The sequence below is a fragment of the Xiphophorus hellerii genome, chromosome 4 (genome assembly GCF_003331165.1).
Source record: "Xiphophorus hellerii strain 12219 chromosome 4, Xiphophorus_hellerii-4.1, whole genome shotgun sequence".
Lineage (NCBI taxonomy): Eukaryota > Metazoa > Chordata > Actinopteri > Cyprinodontiformes > Poeciliidae > Xiphophorus > Xiphophorus hellerii.
The window spans coordinates 20,069,938-20,088,908 of NC_045675.1; the positions used below are offsets into that span (position 1 = coordinate 20,069,938).

General features: G+C 37.4%; 3 protein-coding genes across 4 annotated transcripts; 2 read left to right on the top strand and 1 right to left on the bottom strand.

Annotated features, from left to right (window-relative positions):
- Nucleotides 1-914: 914 nt before the first annotated feature.
- mcee (methylmalonyl CoA epimerase) lies at nucleotides 915-4,914 on the bottom strand. The gene is made up of 3 exons (XM_032561502.1): nucleotides 4,827-4,914; nucleotides 3,520-3,860; nucleotides 915-1,287 (listed from the first exon to the last, which is right to left on the bottom strand). The coding sequence occupies exons 1-3, from the start codon at nucleotides 4,852-4,854 to the stop codon at nucleotides 1,135-1,137; spliced, it is 522 nt and encodes a 173-aa protein (XP_032417393.1). The 5' UTR covers nucleotides 4,855-4,914; the 3' UTR covers nucleotides 915-1,134.
- Nucleotides 4,896-10,290, top strand: mphosph10 (M-phase phosphoprotein 10 (U3 small nucleolar ribonucleoprotein)). Its single transcript, XM_032561498.1, has 11 exons — nucleotides 4,896-5,037; nucleotides 6,796-7,423; nucleotides 7,498-7,673; nucleotides 7,770-7,935; nucleotides 8,250-8,391; nucleotides 8,509-8,576; nucleotides 8,667-8,804; nucleotides 8,886-8,996; nucleotides 9,205-9,312; nucleotides 9,404-9,634; nucleotides 10,008-10,290. The coding sequence occupies exons 1-11, from the start codon at nucleotides 4,952-4,954 to the stop codon at nucleotides 10,155-10,157; spliced, it is 2,004 nt and encodes a 667-aa protein (XP_032417389.1). The 5' UTR covers nucleotides 4,896-4,951; the 3' UTR covers nucleotides 10,158-10,290.
- A 1,265-nt stretch (nucleotides 10,291-11,555) lies between these two features.
- ist1 (IST1 factor associated with ESCRT-III) lies at nucleotides 11,556-18,267 on the top strand. 2 transcript variants are annotated; one of them, XM_032561499.1, is made up of 10 exons: nucleotides 11,556-11,683; nucleotides 12,199-12,299; nucleotides 12,402-12,582; nucleotides 12,685-12,772; nucleotides 12,997-13,080; nucleotides 13,165-13,275; nucleotides 13,372-13,554; nucleotides 14,431-14,526; nucleotides 16,147-16,192; nucleotides 16,344-18,267. In XM_032561499.1, exons 2-10 carry the CDS (start codon nucleotides 12,212-12,214, stop codon nucleotides 16,511-16,513), a joined length of 1,047 nt encoding a protein of 348 aa, XP_032417390.1. In that variant the 5' UTR covers nucleotides 11,556-11,683; nucleotides 12,199-12,211; the 3' UTR covers nucleotides 16,514-18,267. The 2 variants fall into 2 exon arrangements, with proteins under 2 accessions (XP_032417390.1, XP_032417391.1); XM_032561500.1 differs by having other exon boundaries at nucleotides 16,186-16,192.
- The last annotated feature ends 704 nt before the right edge of the window (nucleotides 18,268-18,971 follow it).

The following is an 18,971-nucleotide window of genomic DNA, read 5'->3' on the forward strand; positions in this document are numbered from 1 at the left end:
TCTGGTATCATGGCTTTATAAGCTGTTTATGTTATAATGCATTTTGTGGGTAACTTGTTACCTTGACACTCAGGACAGATGCGTCACTAGTGCCTAAGCACCTTATAAGAGCACATGGTAGCATGAAAATCATTGAAATACCAGGAGGTTTCATAATATGTTTCTTGTGGCCTCCAAGGGGAAACCAAATTGGGTTTTTCAGCAGGATGATCCAAATCAACAAACGTCATCAGACAAATTCAGCCCTCTGCCCTGGTCATTGCATCACGCGGTCATAAACCCTGTAGAAAATCTGTGGAATTGTAGAGGAGGAGAAGAATCAGGACTGTGGACACTCGAGATTGTGTAAAAATTAACTCCTGAAGATTCCTTTCTTTGTATGCTCTAAACATGTGAAATGTTACACATTTTATAGATGATTCAAAAACAAAAAAGGACCAAATTTATTTACAGTTTTTTTTCTTCTTTCTCCTCAATATCAGTTGTATTGAGTTTAAATGTAGGATTTTCTTAAAATGTTTATAATATTATGCCACTGCAATATAATATGAATTCATTTAAGGCTTTTTTAAATACAGCTTAACAGAATAAATGTGCATTATGAGGGGTAATGTATTGTAGTTTAGCCATGTTCCTTTTCAAAGTTTGTGCACTGGCCTTGCGTTATTATTGGACGATACTGGTAGGCTTTATTTAGAACCATATTTGCCTGATGAAGTTCAGTGACAGAAATGTTGCGTGATACATTTCCCCAGGATGTTGAACAAGAGTGGGAGTTTTGCTTCTGTTTTCCAGAAATGATCCGTTTTTCAGGCTACACACTTGTTTCAAGTTGCAGCCGGGGGAGAAGAACATTGTGTTCTGTTAGATTAAAATGTCAAGCTCTGATTCAAAAACGCATTTACAAAAGAGCAGGCAGTTAGTGGAAGTTCCTCTTTATGAACACCGTCTAAACAAGGCAAACAAATGATTCAAACAAGTACAAAACAGATTTAGGAGAGTTAGGAACACAGTTTCTGAAATGAGAAGTGCCATAGAGAGCATTCGACACCGCTATCACCGTGTTATCAAAGTGGCTGAGGAATATGTAGATATACATGGAGAGCTCCGACAGTTCATGCAGATCAGAGAGGCTCATGCTTCTTCCAGCTCCACCAGCACACCGTCACAGTCTTTGGGATGAAGGAACATGACCGGTTTCCCATGAGCGCCTATCCGAGGCTCTGTCGACAGGGTTCTGATGTTCTTTGACTTCAAGTCGGCCACGGCAGCTGTAATGTCGTCCACCTGCAGACGGGAGGAAAACTCTGTTAATCATTCGTCTGCAGCTAGTTTATCGTGCACTTTACCCTACTGTACCATAAACTGAGACAACAACTGAGTCAGCTCTCTGAATCACTTCTACTTGTCCACAGTGACAGCACACTTTTGTTCTAGTGTGAGTTAGGAAATATGAACAGCTTCCAAAAATGTGAGTTTCAATTTAAGTTTCTATGATGCTGACAATTCAGTCTAGCATTCTAGCATGAGATTTGTTTACAGACATAAACCTTCAACCCTCAGCAAAATGTGCAGCAATCAAATTGTGCGGAGTTTGCATTCTTTGTTTATAAGATACATGATGGAAATACTGAGCTAACCAAAAAAACAAAGAAAGAGAAACATAACACTTTCTGTTGATAAGAGCTGTTTCTAACTCAGTATGAATCTACAATTATTTATGGATTGATCTGTTTTATAAGGGACTGTTTCCAGATTATTATTTCACACTTACAATGAACTGCAAGTCATCCAATAAAATACAGTAGCTAGAGTTCAGTTTAAATTAGAGCTATTGGAGTCCAGATTTCCAAAAAAAAACCTGAAATAGTCACAAAGCTTCAGCCCATGAATTCTCATAATGATTAATCCAATCATTATGATAATTCTCAATATCAGACTAACCATATTAAAATAGATAGAATTAAATCCCTCACAGGGCTAACATTTCCAACCATGTTACCAAGGCAACAAAAAAAGGTTAGATCACTAAAAAGAACAAAAACTAAACTAAAAAGAAACATACTTGACAGCACTCATCTCAGTAATCTTCCTTTTCAAATGACAGTGGCAATGTCTTCTGATTATATGGTTTTAGGCAACCTGGAGAGGAACTCTGTTATTTGTTATAGATTGTTACAGCCAGTGGCCTTTTCTGTTTTTCTTTTTCTTTTTTTGAAAGAGCCAGGTCGTAACATAGATCATATTTCATAAATTAGGCACATGGAGGTGCACAACGGTGCAATTACCAGATTGTGACCTTGCTGCAATAAGGTGTGTGTGCAAAACAGAGAGAGAGAGAGAGAGCACAGTTGTTTGTGTTTATAATTCCTATGACCTGGGTGTACCTTGTCTCTTGCTCAATGACCTATAAACATAGGCACCGGTAACTGCAACAAAATAAAATTAATGACTTCTCAACACAGAACTTTAACACAAGAAAAAATCTCAATCCTCATTTAAAGTTCCGCTTTGCTCTAAATGAGGACATAACTGTGATCATCAGAGAGACAGCCTGGGGGTAAAAACTCTCTCTGTGGCGTCTGGTTTATGAAAATTGTTTTCTGTAGCGCTGACCTGAAGATAAAAACCTAAACAGTTTGTTTAGGTCAGAACCAGGATATTTTGGTTCTGCAGAGATTTTAGCAGCTCTTTAACGACCCTTGACCTGTGCAAGTCCTGCATGAGAGAAGGTCAGCCCCGAAGATATAGCACTTAGGAAATATTTTTAAACTTCCACTTGAAGTTCAATTTCTTAATACTTTGCTTCAAAGGATAAACAAATTCTTTTAATTAGGTCATATCCAATACACTCGTTATCCGAGCTTTCTAAAGACGAGTTAAGGTTTTACATTTTGCAGAAATGTCCCTTATTTTCTGTACACTTCTCTCATCTGGTCATAACAGCACACTGTGTAGTCGTTGTTCAACGAAACCATGGATGCGGGAATATGGAGGACAAACGAAGAAGTGTTAGGTCTAACAGCTACCTACGGAAGATGAAATGTCCTACTTTAAGAAACAGGTAAAAAGGGCCAGCAAAGATCTAACACAGTGTCTGAGAAGTGTGTCCTCCTTCACAAATGCTAAGATTATACATAGTAACTCTTTGAGAGCAAACTTGTTATTTTAAAAGTTTTTTATAGATCCAGCTAACGAAATTTTAACATATTTTGTCCTTTCAACAGGCTGCTGTAATAAAGTGCATCTGTGACGAACCACTCTGCCTGAAAATATGTTAAGCTACTGATGAATACCACTTTAAAAGAGTATGAGAAAGTCTGGCTGCCTGGCTTTAAAACATCAAATCAAGAAATGACTCGAGACTTTTGCACAAAACCGCTACAATAATAGTCACCTGCTTTGAAATGTGACTATGATCTGCATTATTAGTTTTGTAGATGTGAATACAACTTTAAGCGTGCTATCTATTTAAAACTAATAAACTAACTAATAGTTTTAGTGCCATCAGTTTCGCACCTCAATACAAATGTGGTGCAGCCCTCCTGACTTGTTTTTCTGTAGGAACCCAGAGATGGGGCTCTTCTCCCCGAGAGGGTGTAGCAGCTCCAGCTTAGTGTTGCCCAGCTCCACAAACACTGTGTAGACACCGTGCTCCGGCAGGGGGACCTTTTCGCTCACAGTGGCACGGAGTACATCTCGATACAGAGCCGTGGCTTTCTCCATGTCGGGCACGGCGATGGCTATGTGGTTCAGCTTCCCCAGCTTCCACAGCGACCCAGGAATACCCTGGTGGAGGGGGGCAGTTGTTGAATGTCCTCGCAGGATGGTGGCATGAGAACATCTGGAAAAGCCTGCCGCTGAACAAACAGATTACTATGATGAGAAATGTTACAGCCTTGTCAAAATATTTTTCATCAAATTAGAAAATCTATAACAATTAAACAGTGTTATAGATTGTTTTAAAAGTCAGAGTTTTGTGTTTTTAAATCTAAAGTAAAAACCTACCTGTTTGAAAATACTTAAAGATAATTTGAACAGCATCTGTCTTACAGACACCCAGCTTAAAATGTGTTTTCTGCCACATACATTTATTCATTTGTTTTTACTTACTTTATTTTCTTACTCACTATTGTCAGATTTTGTATATTTAGTTTTAAGTTTTTCATTGTAGTAATTTTACTGTGATGACTCTTTTATTTGTGTCTTAATTGTTTTAAACTAAATTACATTTAAAAGTGCTTCAAAAATAAAAATAAACTGACAAGTTTTCCTCCCTTTTCCTTCAGGGTTAAGAACTTTTTTTATTTAGCTTCCTGCAGATCTTCAGATAAGGGTAGACCTACGACACAGAATAAACTTATATTTTTAGTGGATTTAAAACCCTTTTAAAAAACAATAGCCACTGTAGTGTTAAATACTGTTTTGATACATCCTCATAGCATTTAGAAGTCTCTACCGCCCTCCCCCAAATATAAAATAAATGTGGATAAATGTTTATTTCAACAAAACAATTTATTTAATGGTGTTTCTGTATATCATTGAACATATAAAACGAAGTGAATATGTTTCTCTGTCTATTCGTATAAAACCCAGTAAGTTAATCCTGTGTGCCTACATTAAAATGCATCTAATCAAACTCAGACTTCATGAACAACAATGCAAACAGAGGCTTCAGTAAAACAAACTGCTAATGTAAATTGATCATAGTTCTGTCTAGTAAGTCATCTTTGTTTTTACTGTGTCCAGTGATAATAATGAAGGTATAAAAAATATCACATAGGAGTCCAGTAGTTGGCGTAAGACATTAGTCGACGTAAACAAACCTGCAACCTTCAGGACAGCGGACGCCATGTTAGTACCTCGGAACCAAGCAGCTACGGCAGCGGAAGTGTTTCACTTAGAGCCTATTTACCTACGACACTTAGACGCTCACACATGTGAGTGAAACATGGCTAACCGAGAAATAAGGAGAGTGCTGGAGGACTGTGTTAAGATAATAAATGACAACACGGCACAGCCGGAGAACTTTCTGAGGCAAGTAGCTAATGCCGGAGAAAACAGCTGCTGAATGTTTTTCATAATCAAAAAGCAACGATTGCCGTACCTAACGCTAAGCTAAAGCTAACTACAGTAGTAGCATTCGTAGTAGCTGTAGCATTGGCAAGTAGTGGTGTAGATGTAAATTTAGTGTTATAATTGAAGTAAAATTATTAATTTGCTACAAGATAACACGCATAACTAAGTCTCAAGTGTATTTAGAAATACAGTGGTCAGAGTTTTCTTTGCCGATACCTATTTGTAGTTTTGTATGTCTTTCTATGTATAGAAAACATGAAGGGGAATTTAGCAGGTTCCTTGCTAGAGGTAATATTCTTCAATTCAACAGAAATTGAGGCCTTTCAAGGCATTTATGCATGAAAGCATATACCCCAAACCTGCTTCTGGTTATTACCGTGCTGTAATATGTTAATCAGAGCCTATGTTGTCGCTGATTCATTAATTAGTTCTTAGTTTTAAAGCATAATGAATGAAAAAAAGTTTTGTTTTGTATCTCAGCTTCCTTACAGAGCTAAACTGAATTTCTGGCTAATTGATCTTTAATAAACTGACTGAAACATAACCTCACAATGATCTGTAATTTCATTAAAAAGATATAGATAGATAGATAGATAGATAGATAGATAGATAGATAGATAGATAGATAGATAGATAGATAGATAGATAGAGAGAGAGTGCTGTGGACATAGAGACAGACGCTATTTCACAACTGTAAAGTGAAGATCTTTCCTATATTTTTATTTGGATATAGAAACACCTAAAAGAAAATGTTTAGCAGGATGATTCTTAAAAATCACCAGCCTCTTGCATAAGGCAGATAAGACTTCAACGTCATAGAGACAAATATGCTGTTTGTAGAGCGGAAGTTCTGATTTTGTTTCTAAAAATGAAACACCAATATTGATATTTAATCATATGGTCACATGGGTGCAACTATAACTGTGGAAATAATTAGTATTTTATGTGTATTTACATTCTTTACAAAACAATAATCGCTTCATATTTTTTAGTCAATTATCTGTTTGGGTAGTGCCTATTTCATGTTTCTGTATTCATTTACTCTGGCCTATCTTGGCTAGAGTAAAGCAACATGAAACATACATATTAATGTTAGGTTCTGCTAGATTAAATTTGGTTGCAATTCAGCCACATCTTTCCCACTATTCTTTTCCTTATTCTGTGATCATGATGTCCCTTTATACAGGCATCAAGGTAATGAAGGCATGAATTTATTGGACTTGAAATCCTACTAGATATTGCATCTGAGCTGTCCTGTGTGATTGTAACATTTTACACATTGATGTTGCGATTCAATTCATTGTCTTTGTATAATTCCGGTTTAAAATAGTACACATAACATTTTTTTTAGATTTCCAGGAATCTTTATTACAAACATACATTTTTTTTAACTGTTTAAAGCTATTTTTTGTTTTCATACGTTTATGTGTTTGATGAATATAGGGTGTACATTTGTTTGGGGTTATGTTGCACACTTGGTGTTAATTTCAGTCTAACAGTCTGTACCTGTTTTAGCATATTACAGATGAATGTACTGCGTTACTCTTCAGTTTTCAAGTTTTTGTTCTAATTTTTGTATCATAGATCATAAGTCTAATGTTAGTTTCTTTGGCATCATTTGTTGCTCCAATTGAAAAAAACAAGCACAGTTAGAAATTTCTCATTGAACCATATTTCTAGATCTGTCAGATTAAACAGCTGTTTTCACCTCTTCAGCCTTCAAGATGGACCTGCAGCAGAATTTACTTCCCTCACTAAGACCCTGTATGACCTCCAGAAATCTGTGGAGCCTGCAGGTTGTAAAGGAAGCCCACTGCCTCAGCTGGTGGTGGACAACTTTGATGAGGAGCAGATTTGGCAGGAACTGGAGATACAGAATAATGCTGTGATGAAACATTTTAAAAATGCCGTAGATGAGGTTTTAATACAGACTTTGCTGGAGGAGGAAGACGAGAATGAAGAGGAGGCTGAAGGAGAGGCAGATGATGAAAATGACACTGAACAACCTTCCAAACAACGAAATAATAAGGCAGCGGAGGAACGCAGTGACTCTGAGGAAGACTCTGATATAGATTTTGACGTGGACGCTCTTGAGAAACGAGAGAAGCAGAAGAAGCAAAGTGTGAAGAATGACTCCAGAACAAAAGTTGTTCCCTCTGAGGTTGATGATAAATTCTTCAAACTGTCAGAGATGGAGTCGTTTCTTGATGAGATGGACAAACGTGAGGGAAAGGAAGACGAGGGCGAAGATGATATTGACTATTTTCAGGACGTTCCCTCTGATGAAGATGATGATTTGGACTTGGATGAGATTATGTCCTCCAAAGAAAAGAAGAAAAACACGGTGTGTACGTCACATTTCTGCTTTCCACGATAACACAGAAGACGAAAATGTAATAATTTTGTTTATATTAACAGGCAAAGAGCTCCAGGAATCTCAAGTACAAAGATTTCTTTGATGCCATGGAGGGCGGATCAGCTAAAATAAATGAGCAGTCAGATGATGATGATGATGATGATGATGATGAGATGGAGGACATCCAGGATGAAGTTGAAGAAGAGGATTTTGATGAGGAAGAGGAGGCTGATGATGAGTAAGTGTGATCAGTTACCGTACTTGGTTTTTTTTTTCATCCATATGTCAGAGAAGCAATTTAATTTGATGGCAGCATGTCTGTGCTTTCTGGTAGCGGTGACGGAGGAAGTCCAAGTAAAGCCTCTCAAAAGAAGGTGACCTTTGACCTGTCTGGGGATGAGGACAGTGAGGGGGAGGACATGGAGGAGATATTTGGAGGAAAAGCTTCAAGCTCGGAAAAGTCAGAAGTAAAGTCTTCATATGAGAAGCGACAGGAGAAGGTAACAAAGCTTCAAATGCTGCTGATTTCATTTATAACTGATGTCTGCTTCTGATACCACAGAGTTGAATTTCTAAAATGAAGAAAAACAAAAACTTTACTATGAAAACATTGAGTTAAGAATATAAATAAGTTTTTCTATGGCCCCAAGTTTAACCTCTTACTTGTTTTTACTGTTTTGATATTATTTGATGGGGTCACTTTTTTGATAATTCCTTAGGCAGAAAATCTTGACAAAAGAGATTTTCTCAAGAATGTGTGAAAGAAGGTTCCCTGCAGTTCACTTTTAGTTACTGCTGGTCTCCCATTTTGCAGATGTCTCAGAAGATCCAAGAGCTGGAGAACGCATCTCTGGCAGAGAAGGCGTGGCAGCTGTCCGGCGAGGTGACGGCGCAGACCCGTCCGGAGAACAGCATGCTGGAGGAGGACGTGGAGTTTGAACAGGCATCAAGATTGGGTAAGCATTTATTCTCATGCTTTTCGATTGGTCAGCAACTCTGCTGCTGTCATTTGATGTAGCAGTCTATTTAGCAAGCCTTTCAGGTAAACCAAATAACCCGGCTTTGTTTATTAGCCCCTGCTATTACTGAGGAGACCACCCTGCAGCTTGAAGACATCATCAAACAGAGAATAAAAGACCAGGTCAGACATAGAGATTTTTGTTTAACCTGATTTTTATTATTATAATTAATGTTTCTTTTAATCTGTGCCTTTATGTTGTGTTCATACAAGGCATTTGATGATGTGGAGCGTAAAGAGAAGCCTAAGGAGGAGGTTTTTGAATACAAAAAGAGACTGAGTCTGGACCATGAGAAGAGCAAGCAGAGTCTAGCAGAAATCTATGAGCAAGAATACATCAAACAGATTCAGGTTTGTCTTTAAACTTCTTTACATTTATTCTCTGTCACATACAATCCACAGAGCCTCCGTTTTATTATCCTCTTATTTCAGAATAAGACAGAGGAAGAGGAGAACCCAGCTCATGTAGAAATTCAAAAGCTTATGGACACGCTCTTTCTAAAGCTGGATGCTCTTTCCAACTTCCACTTCACACCAAAACCAGTGAGTTATTTTCTGATATCAGTTACTAAAAGGTACAAAAAAGGCAAAATAAATAAAATATCATTTTGAAATCAATTTAACTCAATAAAATAAAAATTAAAATAAATAGTTAAATGAGGATGAGACATGCTGTACGATAAATGTAAAGGGTAGCAGGATAGTGCAGGTGATGATGAACCCATCCGTCCATGTTTACTTTCTTGAGCAGCCTGTTCCAGAGGTCAAGGTGGTGTTGAACCTCCCGTCCATCACTATGGAGGAGGTGGCTCCAGTCAGCGCGAGTGATGCTACTCTGCTCGCACCAGAAGAAGTCAAGGTTTGCCAGCTTCAATCCGATTGCAAATATCTATGATTATGCCAGTTTTCCAGTTGCACAACAGCTTATAAGTATTTTCTGTTTTTTAAAGGAGAAGAACAAGGCCGGAGACTTACTGGGTGATACTGAGAAGACGTCGACTGACAAGAAGCGCGAGAGACGGCACAAGAAGAAAGTGAAGCGTCTGAAGATTCAGGAGAAGGAGAAGAGACAAAAACTTAAGGAAGCTAGCAGAACCGGGGGAAATAAAAAGCCTTCGAAGGCTGAGGTCACTGAAAACCTGAAGAAACTCACAAAGGGAGGCAAAGCCACAATACTAAAGGTTGAGCATTTTATTGGATTATACACAAACCAAATTCTCATAGTTTCTGACCCACAATGTGAACACTATTACCAAATCCTTTAAAAACACATTTGCTATGGACATATACTTTCTAGCTGTGTATTTTTTTTTATATCACTTTACAGATAAAACGCTAGTCACGGACAAGTTGGATCCTTTATCAGCACATTTTTAACCTGCACATCACAATTTGAGCATCTATTTTTAGCATTTGTACATTTAGCTGACTCATCTTTCGTTTATGCAGGTTGAGCCACACCTTCTGGATCCCAACACAAACACTTCATTCCCCCTTAAATAGCTCAGTGTGTTTCTGAAGTGACACATCTAATACTGCTTCCTTTGCTTTCAGGATGAAGGAAAGGACAAGGCTCTGCGGTCTTCTCAAGCTTTCTTCTCTCAGCTTCAGGATCAGGTCAAAAGTCAGATCAAAAGTACAAAGGAACAGTCTTCAAAGAAGAAGAAACAAAAGGAGGTTTCTGTCATCAAACTCAAGCTGTAATGACTTTGCTGGTTTATTTTTGATGATCACCTTTTCATTGTACAGATTCTTTTATGAAACAACTGCAATACATTAAGCCTGAAAGTGTGAATACATTGTTTCCATTTTTATTAAAATGTATGCTGTGGTCACATCTCTTTGTTTTTATTCACATAAAACACTTTATTTTACTAACTAAAATGGTTATTGTGCTGCAGTAAGAATCAATAAGGGCCTTAGCTTGGATTGTGGGTCTGCCTGCAGCAAATTTTTTTTACTTCTCTTGATTTTTGCAGCTCAGCAGTTGTACCACATTGAAGAACAGAATCACTTTTTGCCATCAGGGGGTGATGTGAGCATAAATACCTGACAAAAACTGACATAAAAGCAAGATTTGTGTGGAGATTATGAATCTTATTCATAATCTCGTGTATAATGAGTCTTTGATGTCCAGCCTGACTATCAATGTAGTTCTTGATCATTTTTCTCATTTGTCTTTCTACAAGAAGAAAATGTTATGCTAATATCAAATCTAATTTGGATTACCTAAATCAATAAATATTAACACGACAAGCAAGACTGCAATAGTTTTGTTGATGAAAGTGACTTTTTAAGTCGTTAGCATCCTAATAAACAGCATTACAATTATATGTATATTGCTGTAGTTTCTAGTAGTGTTTCAGACTTAACATGGGATTTATTTTTAAAAATACAGCAGCGCATCTTAAGCTTTGTTATTCCTCTACAATTTGTTGCCTGCATTTGCCCCAACTAGTTCCTTGACATATATACACACACACACACACACACACACACATCATTCACCATTAAATTAAAGCGATTACAATTTTTCTTGGAAAGAAATTGTTCTTTTAAAATGTGCACAAGACAATTTAGTTTTGTACAATGCTTGGTAAACATATGGCTGAAATATATATTAAATTATATAGTGTAGAATAACCAAATAGAGAAAATGTTTACATTTGATTTTTAATACAGCTGTACTATTAGATTTACTCCATAAGTGTTGACAGTGCTCAGGAATGGAAAAAGTGACGTCATTTGTCCTCAGTAGAATGACGTTTGATTTGCGAAATGATGATTAGGATAAGAAGAATCACATCTCGGATAGCTGAAACTTTCTTTTAATAAGGAATCACTTAATCATGAATAATGTTTCACTTTGAAACATTTAATTAAACTTTTAAAATTTTTTTCAATATTTATAAACAGTATTTCCAAAGTCCTTTACAAAAATGGCCAGCTGAAATGCAATTTAAACGTAGATTTTTTCCATTCTGATGACTAAGAAACTAATTTGATATATCTGAAATATATAAAACTGCCATATTTTAAAAAAGGTAACGCGAGAGGAGTGCATTGTTATTAAATGTCACTTTGGTCTGCCATACATCGTGTCCGCCTCTTTGGTAAAATCCCCATGACGTAAACGCAAACCATTACGGAAGTAAACTAGGCGACCAAACGGGGACAGAAACCCGTATTAGTTTCGTGTCTTGGCTTGCCTAACAGTTACAGACTTTCAGGTAAGTATTTTTTCGTTTTATGTAGGATAAACTTTAGACGTTTAAAATAAAATTCTGTAACGTATTTGAGTTTATTGGCGTCTATTTGTTTTTGTTTTGAAAGCGTTTAGCAAGAGCTAGTAGTTGGAAGCTAACCAACGCTGAGAAACTTTAGCATTAACAAACTGAACTGTGGGGAAAAAAATCAGGCTCGAGTTAACCTTAAACTGCTGCAACATTGTGGTAAAATATGCGGATGTACAAATAAAACAAATATAATTTGTCAACTCTGAAAATATCGCAATTTCTTATTGTTAGCTTACGTTAAGCTAAAGCTAACTGACTTTAGCATAGTCAACGAATAGTTTCAGTTGTCAGCGTGATTTCAATGTTTAATTTACTCTGTGTTTACATGTGTTTTTTTGTTGTTTGGGGCTTAATCTGCGCGGTCAATCTGCTCGCCCTCACATGATGAGGTGAGTCACTGCATCGGACGTTTCCGTATGATTTCTGATCACACTATACTCTGTCCACAGATACACTGTCGTCATGTTGGGAGGAGGATTCAAAGGAGAAAGGCTAAGAGTTAACCTGCGGCTGGTCATAAACCGACTTAAACTCCTAGAGAAGAAGAAAAGTGAGTGCATTGAAGTTGGCAAATAAGTTTGATTCATTTTCTCTTGTTCATGCCATTAGTGATAGTTTTAACTTAACCAATCTTCGCACATTTCAAATGAAGCTGAGCTCGCCCAAAAGGCAAGGAAGGAGATTGCAGATTACTTGTCCTCTGGCAAGGATGAGCGGGCCCGGATTCGTGTTGAACACATCATCAGAGAGGACTACCTGGTTGAAGCCATGGAGATCCTTGAGCTGTACTGTGATTTGTTGCTCACTCGTTTCGGCCTCATCCAGTCCATGAAGTGAGTACTGAAGCAAACTGGTTTTTCAGTACCAGTTTGTACTGGTACAAATGATGAGCAATTGCTGTCACAATGCTCATCTACTTCTTTTGTGGCTGCCAGGGAACTAGATCCAGGCTTGCAAGAGGCAGTGTCCACTCTCATCTGGGCAGCACCACGCCTCCAGTCAGAGGTGTCTGAATTGAAGATTGTAAGTGCTTTTTCAATTAAAAGAAAGAAAAAATCATTCTTAATATCCCAATAAGTATTTTTATTTATATTACAAATGTCTGTACATTTAGGACAAAGTTAAACCAAAATAAAATTCCTTGTTTGACTAAGTTTAATTCTGATGTAACAAATAACTGTTTCAATAAGCAGTTTTATTTCTATCATGTCAGTTTTTACAGCTGTGTCTCTTAATGGTTCCTTCAGGTTTCTGAACAACTATGTGCAAAATACAGCAAGGAATATGGCAAGCTGTGCAGAACAAACCAGATTGGCACTGTCAACGACAGGGTAGGCCATATTCTTCCGGTATTTTGTGACGTCTTTGTGAATAATGTGTACCTTTTGTCGAGTAACCATCTGATATGATTACAGCTGATGCACAAACTGAGTGTGGAGGCTCCTCCCAAGATTCTAGTGGAGCGCTATCTGATAGAGATAGCTAAGAACTACAATGTGCCATATGAGCCTGATGCTATGGTCCGGGTATGTTGTTATTTTTTTTTGAATACATTTCCTTTGACTATGTAGGAAGGAGGATGTCATGAATTTTGCTCATTTACTCAAACTGTTTCTGGATAGCCTGAAGTGTGTACTGGAGAGGAGGCAGACCTAATTGATGTGGATACAGACAGGAAGAATGGAGGTGGAAGCGGTGGAGGTGGTTTCTTTGCTCCTCCTACTACAGCTATGCCCATGCCCATGCCCATGCCTATGTCTATGCCTATGCCAACAGCTTTTAACTACCCACCTCCAAAAGGAGCGGTAAGAAATAATAAAATACTCTTGTAACCTCTTACTGTGAGTTTAACAGGCCTAAGCAGTCTTCAAAAGTATAAAATAGACTTTCAGTCATTTTCAGGCCCAGAAAAAATGGTGTACAGAAAACTATTTGAATTTCCAGACTATTGTCCTATGTTTCATATTTTTTTTAAAATTGACTTGCTTTCTAAAAATGATTAACTGAGACGTATTTTAAGACTGAAATCGATGTCTGTTTTTGGTCCATCCACATCAAGCCTGGATTAAAAGTTTTTAGTTTTTAATGTATTGAAAACCCACAGAGTCTGGACACTTTTGTTTTGGGGAAATTTTTGGAACATGCAGAAACATCTAATAAACATTTACAATACCTTTTTTAAGTTTCATTTCTTAGAGGACCCACAATTTACCAAGAAAGTACTAATTTACTTAGATTTTAGAGTCGCACCATCTCTGAATTTCTAACATAAACACTAAAACAAGCTAAAGATTCTTCCAAAACAGTTGGGACTTGAGTTTCTTGCTGCTTTCTCTGTTAATAACTGTTATTAAACACACATAAAGTTTAGTGTCACCTGAGTCAGTTCAAAATTACACTCTGCTTACAAAGTGAGAGTAATGTGAAATAAAATGTGATCATAAGAGCTCAGTTTTTTTTTCATTGATTATATTGCACTTTATATAACATAACAAAATCCAAGTCTGCTTGAATATACAGAATTATTTAAATATCTCCTCTTTGTTATTAAAGTCATTTAATCTGTTTGTATTTGGACAATAGTTTCAAATGCAGCAGAATATTGAAAAATGTTCTTGTGTGTGTGATGATATGGATGATGGTCACCCAACGTTTTCCTGACTATTTGCCGTTTCCTGCAGGAACCTTTTCACCCTTCGGTTGGAACCTACAACAGCTTCCCAGTTGCAGGAGGGCAGCCCCCTCAGCTGCCTACTTCTCCCCCCACATACGAGTCCGTAAGTGACTGACCCTTCACGTCAGTGCCTCCCCACCCCCATCCCCACAGATGGACAGATGCACAGGGCAGGGAAGCACTCAGGGAAGGACTATTTATTCAGCTTGCTTGTAGTTTTACTTGCATTCCTGCTTCATCTACGTTTATAAATGTAGAGTGAAGTCCATAACTTACTGCGGCCTGGCATAACCCTTGTCCCTTTTAAGCATGTACTGAGTATATTTAACTAACAGTTATGTACTGAAAATGAGATTGGAGTGCAGATTCAATTTGCAATATTGTTTTAAATTTTTTAAAAATATTTTCTTCCAAATTACAACGAATCTGAACACACTTTAAAGACTAACATACCCATTTCTTTTACAGTAATACCAAATTGAAATAGTTCCAAATCCTTTCCAGTCCAGTCATATCATCACATTCAGACCCTATTTACAGTTTCATTAAAATCATTGAATCGTGTCATTTCAATTGGTGAAAAGCTAGAAAGCTGAGTAAATGATCAAGTAAAAAAACTTTCTAACAGTCTCTCTTCCTGGGAAAGTGTGTGCTGTTGATTTGTCATTTAAAAAACCATTTCAAACATAGCAGATTTAAAATTCACTCTTTTCACATTAACTTTCAATTTTAAAATTGTTCGGCTGTTCGTTAAAAAAGCTATTTTATGTACACGTTAGTTTTTTTCAATTGACTGTTGCTGATTTGCACATGACAGGTTCAAAGCTCATTTCAGTTGTTATATTTGCTTTTTAAATCAGCAACTTTTTTACAAAACACGCTGCTGAATAACAAGTAAATGGATGACTGGTTTTAACAGTAAAAACAAATGGGACCTATACATCTACTAACTGACTAAGCAGCTCTTTAGGATGTGTCGCATTATCCAAGTCTATAAAAATGCATCTCTTCAGCAAATTACAATGAACGATAAAAGCAATAAGCATAGACAAGATCAGACTGATCTAAAGAAATATAAAACATAGAGACAATGCAATGTCTTCCAGAGTCTCTCTGATCTGAGGAATAATTTAAATCTGATGAGTTTGAGTGTTACAGCTGCCACAAAGTTTACTTGTAAGAGTGACTTGGCATTCGGCAGTGACCTGGTCAGTAACGTGATCTCCACCAGATGGTGCCTGATTGTGTTTCATCCAAACACAACCTGAGCAGAAAAAGAACAACAGCTTCAGTAAAGACCTGGCAACACATCTCATAGATTGTTAGGGGATTCCAGACTTCAGAAAAAGTCTTCAGCCATGTTAATTCAAAAATTAAGTCTGCACTTTAATTGCTTTTCAGTTGTGTATAAAAAATTATTTTGAGCCATCACTTTGGATTTATTTCCCACAACCTGTTTGTTTTTGTGAATAGCTTCTGCTTTGACTAACATGAGATGATGAGTTGCTCTGAGTGTGCCTGAGTCTGATTGATATATCGAACAGAGAAGTAACGCTGCCTCCCTCCTAACATCTGCTATGAAGGGTGATGGTTCTTAAATAATCTGTGCACCAGAATATTTTCTGTTTATTCTCCGATTCTGTTTTTGTGATGTCTAACCAATAGTTATCTACAGTAGAATGGTGTCGACACAATTTGTGACGCATTTTTGTCTGCGTTTTAGATTGATGACTTCAATGACAAAGGTTCTGTTCCTTCTCAGGCTGTAGGTGAGTTCCATCTGCAAAATGTGCAGATTTGTTTATGATGCATAATTCCAGTTGTTGTGTTCTTCTCCTCCATGGTTTTTGTGAAGTTCACTCCTGATGTCTTTTGGCTGGTTATAGTAGAAAAAAATAAACTGTTCATACTTCGCTTCAGGTCCTACTCCTGCACCTCGTCACTCGTTTGACCACAACAACCTACCAGAACTTCCCTCCGTTCCCGACACACTCCCCAGCTCCTCCCTGGGTGGACACAACACCAATTCGGACGACATCGACTTTGACGATTTGACACGGCGGTTCGAGGACCTGAAAAAGAAGACCTAATCTGTGACACTGGTGGTCTGCGTACCTTATCTCACAGGCCTGTGTCGTTACCTACACAAGCCAGAACAGGAAATGGGGAAACATTTAGGGTTTTGAATCAGTTTTGGGAAGTTCTCCTCCCCAATTTTTCCCATATAAAGTAATTTTACACAGATTTTAAATATACATGTACTCTTACCTCATTTTCACAAATATTACCAACTTACTGAAGGTGTGAGTGCTCACCAACTACCCAACCCTGTCTTTTCTTTATCGGAAGGGCCACATGATTTTTTCCCCAAATAGCAAAATTTATATATATATATTCAAAATTACAATCATGAGGCTGCTGAGACCTTTTCACTTGTTTTCATTTAAGGTCATGCTGCCTTTTTACTGTTTCAAAATAAACCTGAGTGAATCAACTATTTAATCAAATCAAGATTTTACTTGCTTTTCCTATGGTTTGGGGTTTGACTAATAAATACAGTCTATGCCTTGGCTCCAATTGGTGCATGTTGATGCCGCTGTAATCTTTTCCACTGTGTTTATTCGCCATGTCTCAGAGCAGTCAGACAAGTCCGACAGGTTTTCCCACTGGGATAGGAAACGGTCATTGGCGCTTAATGAAGTCATATCTTCTCGCAGCAGTTTCATAAGGAAATCGGACACGGAAGCCATATCTCCTGTGGTGTGCAGTCCTTGTAGTCGTAACACTGTGGAACTGAGGATTTTGAAGCGACATCATTCGCTGAGCTACTTCAATGACAGGAAGAAGGTGTGTGTGAGGCCTTGAGGAAAAGCGAGCAGTGAAATCACAAAACCTATGTGGTAGTTGATCGGGCTTTGTTGTAAAAGTACAAAAGAAAAAGTGTATTAAACCATTTATATAGAACATTTACAGTAATATAGATGATTATTTGCGCAAGTGATTTACAGATAAACCAAAAGATGTTTGGCAGCAGGGCTTTGTTCATTATTTGAAGAAGCTGTTTTATAATTCCTGCGTCTGAAAAATACTTCTCCCGCCTCCTTTTGAATGTCTGTTTTACCAAACACTTATACTGTAACATTACTGAATTACATAATTTACAAGCACTCCTTTTAGGTGCACCGCATATGATTGGATCTAGTGTTTTGACTCCAGAAGTGATCATTTTATCCTGTTTTCTGCGAACGTGTGCATGGGTCTTATACTGTATGTCCACCGCTGCATTTGCCTTAGCTGTCGTCTCTCATCCGAGGCCTTGCCAGTCTGTGGAAGGATTAAGCACTTGTCATCCATTAAGACTGGAGTCATATTACCAGTTTGTTGTTATGTAACAAATTCCTTCTCTTATTTGGTAAATTTATGCTTTGGAAAAGTAACAGTCTGCTTTGTCAATAGGGAAAAGAGTTCTTGTGAAAAAAAAAACAAAAAAAACGGGGTTTTATTTTTGTGCAGACATGACGCATTGCTGTAACCTTACCACACCCAGCACTGCTTGCATGGCACTGAGCAACGGCCTTGTGAACAGTGATTCAGCAGTTTCTGGAAACACAAGGAGTGGCTTTCAGGCTGGATTGTAAACAATGTTTTTTCTGTTTTACATATTTTGTAGGATGTAAAGCGAGATTGACACTACAGAGCTGTGACCTGCTCCATATTTTTTTCTATGTTAGACTTTTCTATCATTCTGTTTCTTTAGGCACAAAAGGTGTCAGGTTGAAAGAGATTTGTTTTTTCACAATGTACGCTAACATAAAAATTTAATAAATGACTGTTTGGAACTGGAGCAAATTTTGATTTCTTAACATTTTTTTGTCCCGTTTTAAATCACTGTAATAAGTATTGGTGCCCACTAGGGGTCAGTGGCGTGTTTTACAACATTTCTAAAAGGTTGCAGTCCTGAAGTCATACATCATCAGGTACGTTTCAACAAATTTTACTATTAACAAATAATTAATTTATTTTTAGTAATTCATTTAAAAAGTGATACCTCCGTATAAATTGATTGTCCAGAGTGAATTAGTGTTTATCTCTGTCTATTTAAATAATGAAAATCCCAAACTAATTTTCTCAGAAAATTAGTACAGTTTCAAAAGCAAGTATTTTTAATATGGCATGGTTATGGTATGGTCTACATACCAACTGATGACTATCTCAAGATGGGCAAATCTCAAGAGTTCAATGCTGAAGAAGTTGGCTAATCACAGAGCATTATTCATAATGCTCTATGAAGGTTAAGTGGAAGGAAAAGGTGCAGAAGGCAATGCTTTACATTGCAAACATTACAAACCTTTTGCCTTGAGAGAATTGTGAATGTATTCCATTCAGGAGTTGGGAGGTGATTCGCATCATGTGAACTGCAGCTGAAGTCAGGGCTTCATGAGGCACTGTACAGATGACCCGCAAACTGGACTGATCCAAACCTCCTGTAAAATGTAACCTAAGAATTACAAGAATTAGCAATGCAATGAGCTGGAGGACCCAATCAAA